General features: G+C 48.8%; 1 protein-coding gene across 1 annotated transcript in view; it reads left to right on the top strand.

Annotated features, from left to right (window-relative positions):
- SLX4 (SLX4 structure-specific endonuclease subunit) overlaps nt 1-10,684 on the top strand; it is a gene marked incomplete at its 5' end in the record, with an annotated part of 20,349 nt that extends 9,665 nt beyond the window's left edge. Inside the window, 6 exon segments of the mRNA XM_009076823.1 lie at nt 1,306-1,452; nt 3,077-3,246; nt 5,115-7,552; nt 8,420-8,522; nt 9,247-9,714; nt 10,324-10,684. Of these exon segments, the coding sequence (XP_009075071.1) occupies nt 1,306-1,452; nt 3,077-3,246; nt 5,115-7,552; nt 8,420-8,522; nt 9,247-9,714; nt 10,324-10,684 (3,687 nt within the window).
- Nucleotides 10,685-10,905: the final 221 nt, after the last annotated feature.

Genomic DNA, 10,905 nt, shown 5'->3' with positions numbered 1-10,905 from the left:
AAAGCTGTTCTGGGCTCTCTGCCTGGAACACAGCACCATGAGGCTGTGCTTGCTGCCTTCCCCAGAGCTGTCCTGCAGGTATCCTACCTGCCAAGAATAAGAAAGCAAGAAACATCAGATTAATTTCCAGACTGAGTTTCCTGTCTTCCCTTTGGAGATCTGTCCACAGCACTGCCACGACATGCAGAGCCTTCCCAGCCCACCTAGGAAGGCTGGAAGAGGTGTTCAGTGTGAGCTGCTAATTACTGCTGGCTGGAGCCAGTAGAAAGGTTGGGTTTCCACAGCCCACTGCTAATGTAGAAACCTGCTAATAATACAAAGAGCTGTGTTGTTCCAGGTGGAACTGCATCTCCTGCAGATGTTCCCTGGCATAAAACTTGCAGTTCCTCAGGTCTGCAGTAGGTTTTGAAAGCACAAAGTCATTGATTAGGGTGTTAACCAGAAACCTGTTTGTGCTTACAGTCAGACAGTCTCTCAGCCCAGCCTGAGTCTTTGCAGTCTTTGGCAGCATACCCCAGGCCTGACCTTACTCCCACCACAACAGGTAGCTCAGTCATCCAGCCCTCCCCCGAATTCCAGCAAAGGGTTCTGAAATGATGATGGAAGTTATGTTTCTTTTTTAAAACGTAGTGGAATTTTCACAAGGGGTTTCAGTAACCTGCTCATAAATTCCTTTGAACTGGGTGCCTGCATTAGTTTTGTTCTATGAACCTGCTCATAAATTCCTTTGAACTGGATGCCTACATTAGTTTTGTTCTATCGGAACCCCTTGTGCAGGGCTGCTCTTCTCAGCTGCCATTGCCAGAGAGTGAACAAGAGAAGAAAGCCTCATTACCCCAACCCTGAGTCATCCTTCTTCCTCTTACCCTAATTATAGTGAATTGAGTTCAAGTCTGTTAAAGTGGAAATTACAGTTTCCTAAAACTGTGGTGGGAGGCAGTAGATCAAGAGGCCAAGCTATAGGCTGTGGCTAGACCACATCAGGAAACATGTGGTGAAGATCTGAGGGTGATAATGTGCTGTCATACAAGTACAGCAGAATACACCACTACTGACCTTTCTGTACAATGGCCAAACTGAAAAAAATACAGGACAACAAAGCCAGGAATGTCTTGTCCTGTGGAAGGCCTGACATTCATGAAGCTGACGCTTACCTCCAGGAGGCAGAGGTGGTGTGTCCAGGTGGTGTGTCCGGACTGGGGCCACAGCCATGCTGAGAAACTGGGTTATTCCCCTTTTATTTTTCAGGGAAATATTTGATAACTGTAACCTCACATCTGTCTTTGTGTTCCTTCTGTGACCTAGTCCTCTCTTAGGTTGCTGGCTGAAGATTTCAGTGCAATGGTCAACAACCCCCACCTGAGTGATGTCCAGTTCCAGGTGGACTCTGGGGATGTCCTTTATGCCCACCTGTTCGTGCTATATGCAAGGTGTCCACAAGCTGTTGAGGCTGTAAGTGCTGCTCACACACCTCCCTGCTCTGCTTCAGGAGGGCCCAGACTGCCCACACCACAGCCAGTTGGTGCTCCAGAACCAACAAAAGCACTGCTGGGCCTATGGCAAGTGCCTCAGGACCTGCAGTGGTTTTTCAGCCTAGGGAACCAGAATCATAACAAAGTGGTGGAAGATGTGGTCCTTTATGTGGATAGACTATAGGGAGGCACAGATCCTTTCTTGTATTCCATCCTGAGCAATGGAGGAAGCTTCCTAAGTGCCTTTTGCCCTTGAATTTTTCTACCTGGCCAAGCATAGACTGTGCAAGCCTTGTCCACCTTGGTGTGTCCTGCCTGTCGCCCATGCTAGGAAGTACTTTAAAATAACCTGCACAGCAGTTTTGTTACTCTCACAGTTCGTTTGGATGTGGCTGCACTGAACTGTGCTTTTTGCAGGGCTAGTGAAGTAATTCTTATGTTTCCAGAGCATTTTAGGTTGCATAGCTCCCAGCCTGCTCCCGTGCAGCTCCCTGGTGGGATAGGGAACCTGACATTTGAAATGTGCCCTTTCCTAGAGCTGTTCTATCCATGCAGCAACTCCCTGACAAACAGCTTTCTTTGCAACTGCCCTTCAGGGAAGTTCAGTCCTGTCCTCGTGTGTTGGCTGTAGTTTCCACCCAAGGTGACTCAGGCCATTTCCAAGGGCTCCATGAAAGTCTGGGGAGGGAAAGCAAATTCATCTATGCCACACAGCAGTCTTCGTAGGAATTTTTTAAGGGATCTTCACAGCTATTGGCAAGTGTGTGTGTGTGCCCACAAGTGAAAAGTGCTGGTTTAGCCATGTTCTCTTATTGTTTCCCTGCAATTCTGTCTGGCTTCAGCATTCCCATCTACTGTTTTCATTGGCAGGAGTCATTTGTATGAGTAGAGTGGTGGGATTGGCTCTGTGCTGTATTTCTGAGGCCTGCAGAAGGTTGTTTTCCTCTAAGCCTCCACCTGCAGAGCAGCATTTCATGTTTGTTTTCTGTATAAGTGAGGGAGTGCTCTACTTTGTTGGAGATTTTGGGTAACAAGGAGACAGTAATTAATCAGAGATGATTGCAGAGGTTGTGCTTTCTGTTGTATGGCATCCCCTAACTTTGGAGAGAGTTTCAGATAGTACAAATGTGATTTGGCTGCCAAGGAAGTGAGACCTTTCTAAACTGGAGATGCATTTTAGCCAAAACCTGGGATCAGGTCAGACCCACACAGATAATGGCCCAGTCAGTGGGATTAGTGTTTTGTGTGGTGTCTGTTTTCCTGAGACACCAGAACTAGAGTTTTGGCAGTGCATCAAGGGTAGGGAAATTCAAAACAGATCAGATGAAGATCACTTGCAGAGAGGTGTAGATAACTCTGGAAATTGTGCTCTGGGAAGTAATTCAATTCCAAAACTAACTGGAGAACTCTTAAGAGCACCTTTTATATGTGTGACTGAAAGGAGTACTTAAATTCCATTGAAGCTAAGAGCTGTAGGCTCAGGAAGGAGATGGCTCTGCATAGCTGGTTCTGGTGCCAGGGTAGGACATGGAGTAAGCTGATAGGAACAAGCATGTTGGTGTTGCTGATCCTTTACCAGCAACTTTGCTTTGCTGTTTCCCCAGGTTCACAGCGAGGGGTTCCTGGTGGAGGAGGAGGGCAGTGTGCGGACGCGCCGCGTGCTGCTGAGCGACATGAGGGCCGAGGCCGTGTGCGCCTTCCTGCGCTACCTCTACACTGCAGACAGCCGCGTCCCTGCGGCACTGCGGCCCCAGGTGGGGGCTCTGGCTGCCAGGTTGGTGTCCTGAGCTGTTTTGGATCCCCTCATGCTTTCAACCACATAGAATCAGAGAATTTTAAGGGTTGGAATGGACCTTACCGATCATCTAGTCCCAGCCCTGTGCCATGGGCAGGGACACCTCTCCACTAGGTCAGGTTGCTCAGGCTTCATCCAACACTGCCAGGGTTGGGGCATCTACTACTTCTCTGGGCAACCTGTGCCAGTGTCTCACCACCCTCACAGGAAAAAACTTCTTCCTAAAATCTAGTCTAAATTTTCCCTCCTTTAATTTGAATCTGTTACACCTTGTCCTCTCACTGCAGCTCCTAACAGAGTCCCTCTCCACCTTCCCTGTAGCCCCTTCAGATAGGCCACTATGAGGTCTCCACACAACCTTCTCTACTCCAGACTGAACATCTCCAACTTCCTCAGCTTGTCTTCATAGGGGAGATGCTCCAATCCTCTTAGCAACTTCGTGGCCTCCTCTGGACTTGCTCCAACAGTTCCATGTCCTTCTTACGCTGAGGGCACCAGAACTGCATGCAGTATTCCAGGTGGATATCCACTTGGATATTCACTTGGATATCTTCAATATCTTCAATATATTCAACTGTTTATCTTCATTGCAATTGTAATGGCTTAAAAATTCCACAGTCCTCTCCTTATGTCCTAAATGAAACTCACACATAAGAGCATCCTGCCCTCACCTTCACGAGTCTCTCTTCAGGTTGTGCCTGTGTGAGACTTTCTGTGTTCAGCATCTGCTCAGCAGACTTTTGCCAAGAGTTTTGTCTCAGGATATGTACTGACAGCTGATGTGAACAATGATGAGCAGATCTTCTGTGCGTGATTCATCTGGACAACACTTGCAGAATGTATTGGATGCTTGCTGGGGCCTGGCTAGCAGAGGAGCTGTAACTTGAGCAGTGGTTAAAGAAATGCTTAAGCAATTAAAAACAAGACACACAAAATAGGTCTTGATGACCTTGTTTCTATCTTCATGCATTCCTGTGTTTTCTATCCAACACCTTATAATGGTCCTGTTCTCTCAGGCTGCCAGGGGTTTTTAGGTTTAGTTTTGGTTTTACTGCCTTATAGATAAGATAAGTCATCTGGCTAACAAGCTGGGAATAGTGCTGTTGTTTAGGTTCTCATGGACACTGTGTAGCTCATGTTATCAGTTTCCCAGGATGTGAGAGCGAGATGCAGCTTAAACTTGTAACCTATCATAAGTAAGAACTGCAGCATTGACAGGTTGAGCAACCAATCTAAAGTTGTGTGATCAGCGTGTGACTGCATGTATGGGAGACATTTTACTAGAAATACTGTTAGGTGTCCTAAATAAAGTTGGCTATCAGAGCATCATATTGGTGTGCTGTAGTGTGTCCCTCGCAAGGACCCCAACAGATGCTCAGAACTTTGATGTGTTGTGTCAGCCATGCTCTCACTCGTGGTCCTAGGCATGCACTAGATGCTTCAAACAGGAGCAGTTGCTGAGATATTGAGGGGAAAATGATTGGGTCTTGCCAAAATGTGCGTAGAGAGGTGCCCTGTCACTCCAAATAGCCATGAAGCTTACACATGACAGATACTATCCAGCCCCAGACATTCCACAGGGCTCTCCCACTGCCAGTGGCAAAGGAGTTTTAGTGTGGTCATGTAGCTGTTCAGTCTTGGACACAGAAAAAGAAGAGTGTGCCTGATGCTTTAATGTGAGTGACACATGGAAAAGGGGATTCCAGATTTTAGGAGTGTACTAGATCTTGTACATCTTAGGAAACCTCATGCAGATTCCTTACAAGAGTCACAAGAGTGATCAGGCAGCCAAATGGTGAAGAAATACTGGAGGAGGAAATACTAATGTTGTTATTGTATCCTTGCAGGTTTGGTGTGAGGGAACTGATGGCACAGTGTGAAAACAGCACTGGAGAGGGTCAGGTGTCTTCTGGAGTGGATTCAGAAGATGATCTTATCTCTGTGAGGGATGATGAAGATTGTGAGGACAGAGCTGAGAACTTCCAAGACCTCTTGAAGTCAGTGTGGGTGGGTGAAGATGAGGAAGATGAAGCTCTGCTGACCCCTGAATGCCAGAAGGAAGATGACATTCTGGTGGGTGAACAGGAGCTGGAGGAAATCTATGAGTTTGCTGCAACTCAGAGAAAGATGGCTCAGGGTGTGAGGGAGGTGAGCAAGGGAACAGACTGCAGCATCTGCAATGACACTGAGGCAGCCCAAGGTACAAACCAGCAGCCTCAGGAGGAAGAGGTAAAGAGACCTGAATCTGCTTCAATAAACAACACCTTCCAAGATCTGAGGGATGGCCATGATGTGGAAAGGTCTAAATGTGACTTGTCTGCACCAGAAGAGAAAATGCAGAATATAAATAGCTGCAGGAGCGTGAAGGACCCACAGACCACCATTGTGTCTCACCACAGTGAGCCTCAGGAATGGGACAGAGCATCCCAAGGTGCCACCACTAGTGAAGGAGAGGCTGTTAGGGGATGTGAAGGTGTGAAGGATTCCAAGTCATCTCAGGCCTCACATGATGAGGGAGGTCACTGTGAAAAACAGCTTCCCGGTTTCCAGGGTGAGACCAGTATAAATGACTGTTACGAGCACTTGTTTTCTGCTACTCAGGGGGATCACTGGGAGCCTTCCCTGGTGGAAGAAGTTACCAAAGAATCAGGCAAGTCCCCAGGTGAAAAACACGTTGATCTTAATGATTCACTTCAGTTCTGCAAGTCACAAAAAGACTGTTCTCCACACAGGAATGGTTTTTGTAGGAGTCCAACTCCCCAGCCTTATGTGCCCCTTCTTCCTGTTGTTGGCTCTTCACCTGCATCTCCAAAACCAGAGGAAAAGTTTGCCAGAGAACATGTGTCAACACCAAAGCAAAGGAAAAAGGAAAAATCATTCTCACCTGATGAAATACCCTCCCAGAAAGCCAAGGAGCTGGATGCTGCACCAAGAAATGAGAACACAGTCTCTTCAGCAGAGCTTCCCCACACGGATTTAAATGAGGGCACACCTGTCCCAGTGTTGGCATCACCAGGCAGGACTCAGGGGAACAAGGAGGGTGATGTTATTGTTTTATCTTCTGATGATGAAATGGAGTTACAACAAGACAAGAGGTCACCAGAGTCAGACTCTGCTCTGAAGAAAATGGAAGTCTCTGGGCAACTGATGTGTACAGACACAGAACAAGGTCCTGAGACACCAAAACCTGAACAAAACTCATCAGTCCCTGAAACAGAGCAGAGATCAGCCCAGGTCTTGTGTGGCAATACAGACACAGAGCATGGAAGTAATGGTGTAAAGTTGTCCCCCAAATTGCCTCTCAGCAGACACACAGGTGCTTGTACAGAAAGCAAACAGAGTCCAAACGTGAGCCCTGAGAAGAGGCTCAGTCCCGAAATGTCTGCAGGTTCAGACAGCTCCTGGCTCGTGCCAGACACACCTGTTCTCAGCAAAAGCAGAAATTCCTCAACACAAACTCAGGTCACAAGTATTTATTCTTTAAAGAGTTCAGGATCTAAACTCAGCACAAAGAACTTAGCAGAAGGAAATAGTAACCATGAAATGACTGGAAATTTAATAAAAGTTCATGAACAAACATCATCAGACAAACATTTGCCTATGGAGAATTCAGTCACTGAAAGAAGCCCTTGCAGCAGCCCAGCAGCAGGATCTTTTTCCAAGGACTCCCCACCAGTTTCTCCAGTGGATCCAGTTCTCTTCTCCCCTGGCCACAGCAACACAAAAAGCAAATGTGCCAAGACCTCAGTTTTATCCAAACCTGTGTCTCCGTGCCAGGAGCAGCCACTGGAAGGTAAAACAGACATCAGTGTGGTTGAGGTGGACAGTGAAAGGGACATCAGTCTGCCCTCTCTGGGTAGCAGTGTCCTGCTTTGTGAGGAGCCCCCAGTCCCCATGGATGACTGCTGGCATGTTGAGTGTCTGTCACCAGTCAGAGGTGACACCCAGGTCTGCAGCCAGGTCAGCCACGCGAAGACCAGCACAGCCAGCAGCCCCAGCCCTGGCTCTTGGCAGGACCAGTGGGAGAGCCCAGGCCATGCACAGGAAATTAAGGGCAGCACCCCTCTTCAGGAAGGTCCTGCTGGCAGGAGAGCTACTTTGCTCTGCCCTGAGAAGAGCCCTATTGAGGCATGTTCATCAGTGGGACCCAGCTACCTGAACTCCAAAATCTGGGATGAATGGAATGGAGAAGAGAAGGAAGATGAATTTCCAGAGGTGCTTCCTCTGTCTCAGAGGTTGGCAGCTGCATCAGGTGCCTGTCAGACAGATCCTGTCAAGACTCCTGGTGAGAGCTTGTATTCATACTAGATTTATTGGACTAGGTTAAATTGGTTTGATTTTAAGTGGTCATCACACCTGAGGTTCACTTGTTACAGTGAAAGGGTCTTTGGGCCTTCTGATCTGAAGCAGTTGGTAGGGCCAGGCAGAAAGAAGGTGCAGTCATCATGTGCTGTGGGAGAGAGCCTGTCTAAGTGTGAGACTCCATGGATGCACTGCTGCCTTGTGCTGCCTTCTTGCTGGATCTGGGCCCTCATGACAGACTGCTGCTCCTGTCCTTGTCTGGTTCTTTCCATCCAAGACCAGTAACTGATGTCACAGCATATCTAATTAAATATATTATTAATTATCCCATACTAAGTGATTAGTTTAAGGAGTGTTTAGAACACAATGTGTGAGACTGACTGTGCTTCCCAATATCAGTAAACTGGTGTCATTAAATCAGTACCTAACTCTGGACCCCAGTAGCTTGATTTGCTCAGGTTTTTCTGCATCAAGTCTCTATTCTGACATTTCCTTCCTGGGAGAAGAACCACTGCACAGCATTCAGTAAACATGCTTTTAACTGCTGTGTAAATGTCCCCTGTTCTAACAGAGCCCTGGATGGGATTTGTTTTCAAATGTGATATGTGTCCTAATTTAAGCTGTTTTCTGGTATAAAGTCAATAAAACCCAAGTATCCCAGTTAGGAAATAGAGAGTGTTGACTGTTCTGTCCCATATGAAGCTGAGTAATAACTAGAACAGCTTGTAGGAAAATAATGTTGTGAAACAATTACTGCATGATGTTAGAATGCCACTGAGAGGGGAAGATAGCAGCCAGCTTCAGTCCCTGCTCTACTAACTCTGGTCATACTCATTTCATTCTACTGCAGGACCTTCCTGTCAGGAGAACAACAGGTCCCCCAGCACCCCAGTGACCCCAATGCCAGCTTACTCCATCATGGAGACCCCCCAGCTGAAGAAAGAGTTGAGCAGGTGAGCATTACCTCCACCAGTGCATCTCTTTACAAGCGGAAATGTGCTGGCAGGACGTGTGGAAGGTGAACCATGGTAAAGCTCCAGCCAGTGCTTTCTGAGGTCACACCATACTGTCCCAGCTGGCCACTGCACATCCTGGCCTTGGACTCTTCCTGAGCTGTGCCAGTGGAAGGTGCAGCATTACTGTACCCTAAACTCCCACCTGACCTGGAGTACTGCACACAGTTCTGGTGTCCCAAACATAAGAAAGACATGGAACTGCTGGAGCCAGTCCAGAGGAGGCCACAAAGCTGATAAGAGGACTGGAGCACCTTCCCTATGGGGACAGGCTGAGGGAGTTGGGGCTGTTCAGCCTGGAGAAGAGAAGGTTGTGTGGAGCCCTCAGAGCACCTTCCAGGATCTGAAGGGGCTACAGGGAAGGTGGAGAGGGACTTTTGGTTAGGAACTTAGATGATATGATCTGTAAGCTCCATTCCAACCCCTTAACATACTATGGAATACTCTGAAACTTTCTCTTTCAGATTTGGAGTCCGTGCACTCCCCAAACGCCAGATGGTGTTGAAGCTGAAGGAGATATTCCAGTACACTCACCGGGACACGGACTCTGACTTCGAGGATGAAATCCCACGTTCCCAGCCTCCCCCAAGGAAGGCCCTGGCCAAAGAGCCAAGATTCCAACCCCTTAACATACTATGGAATACTCTGAAACTTTCTCTTTCAGATTTGGAGTCCGTGCACTCCCCAAACGCCAGATGGTGTTGAAGCTGAAGGAGATATTCCAGTACACTCACCGGGACACGGACTCTGACTTCGAGGATGAAATCCCACGTTCCCAGCCTCCCCCAAGGAAGGCCCTGGCCAAAGAGCCAAGGCAGCCACGGGCAGCCCGGGCTGCAGGCAGGAAGCACACTGCTGCCTCCAGGGCTGGGGGCAAGAGGAAGCAGATTGCTGCAGCTGCTTCAGTGCTCCCTATGGATCAGGCTGATGATGGATCCCATGAAACAGGCAGTGCAGCACCCAAGGAGGGAACTAAAGTGACACATCACGCAGAAGAAGCCAAAGAGCAGAAAAGGCCATCTCCAGAGAGAGGGTCCCTGGCAGCTGATGGCAAGGAGCCAATGCTCTCGGCATCTCAGGGGTCAACAGTTTCTTCGGAGGATGGGAGTGACATCTCCTTTGGTTCACAGAGGTAAGGCCAGAAAATCCTAAGCAAAACACTCTGTGGTGCAGGACAGAGATGAGGTAGGAATGGGGCAAACAGAAGTGAGTGTCCCTGTGGCCTGCAGTGGCCTTGCCCCTCCATGGGTGTGCCATTTGGAGGGCAGCACACTCCTACCAAAGAAGTAGCCTTTGGAATTGCAGTCTAATTCCCAGCGAGCTATTCTCAGAACAGAAAAGCAGTTGTGGCTGCATGTGGGCAAGGCCCAAATCTGGCATGGCCTGGTCTGCCAGTGAGTGACAAGGAGCACTCTGTGTTGCTTGAGAACCTGCAGCAGGAGTAGGGACAGCACAGCACAGCTCCCTGGGCAGAACCTGCCACAGCAAAGGGCAGGAGCCAGGAATACCAGACATCCAGGCTGGGTGAGCAGGACCTGTGCTGCCACGGCTGGGGTGGGCAGGTTTGCAGAACACATGCCATGTTCTGCCTCACTCGTTTTCTGGGTGCCTGCAGTGGAGTGTCTCTGATCCTCTAGAGGAAAGTCACAGGGGTTGGCCATCAGGGATTTGGGGAGCTCTGGTCCTGTCCTTGATGGCCTGTTCTTTCCTTGATCCCTGGTCCAATTGATCCTGCTTTTAGTTCTCTTGTGAATGGATTTGAAGACTGTGCTTTTGCATCTGAGGAGGAGGAAGAGGACTTTTCAGCATCTCAAGCAGCAGCTCGGGAAGAAGAAAAACTGGAGGCAGTGAGGTGCTACATCCGTTCAAACACAGCCCTGTACAACAGAATTCTCTTTTATGAGCCGATCGAGCTGGCTGATCTGCACACGGAGCTCAAACAGAATGGCATCAAAATCTCCAAGGCAAAGCTGCTGGACTTCTTAGATGCTCAGTCTATCACGTTTACCACGGCCAGAGCCCGGAGAGAGAAGGAGCAGAAGAGAAAGGGGAACAAAAAGCAGAGGAGGCGATACCGAGTGAAGCCCACTCCTCCCTCCTGAAAATTCCGTGCGGGGAGGCCTCGCTGTGCGGCTGGGGCTGGCCCCGGCCGAGATCCGTGCGAGCATCGCTCCTCCTCGTGGCCTGATCTCAGATGGCATCCCGAGAAAGCGGCTGAGCTGAGCTCCCGTTCCAGCCCTCTGCTCCAATTGCACAAACCCCTCCGTGGCTGTCCTGCCTTTAGCACACAGCTCATCTGGAGCCTCTTTTCCCCACTATTTTT

Source organism: Acanthisitta chloris, unplaced genomic scaffold (genome assembly GCF_000695815.1).
Source record: "Acanthisitta chloris isolate BGI_N310 unplaced genomic scaffold, ASM69581v1 scaffold40546, whole genome shotgun sequence".
Classification (NCBI taxonomy): domain Eukaryota; kingdom Metazoa; phylum Chordata; class Aves; order Passeriformes; family Acanthisittidae; genus Acanthisitta; species Acanthisitta chloris.
Note: the sequence above shows the minus strand (reverse complement) of the source record. Positions and strands in the feature narration are given on the sequence as shown.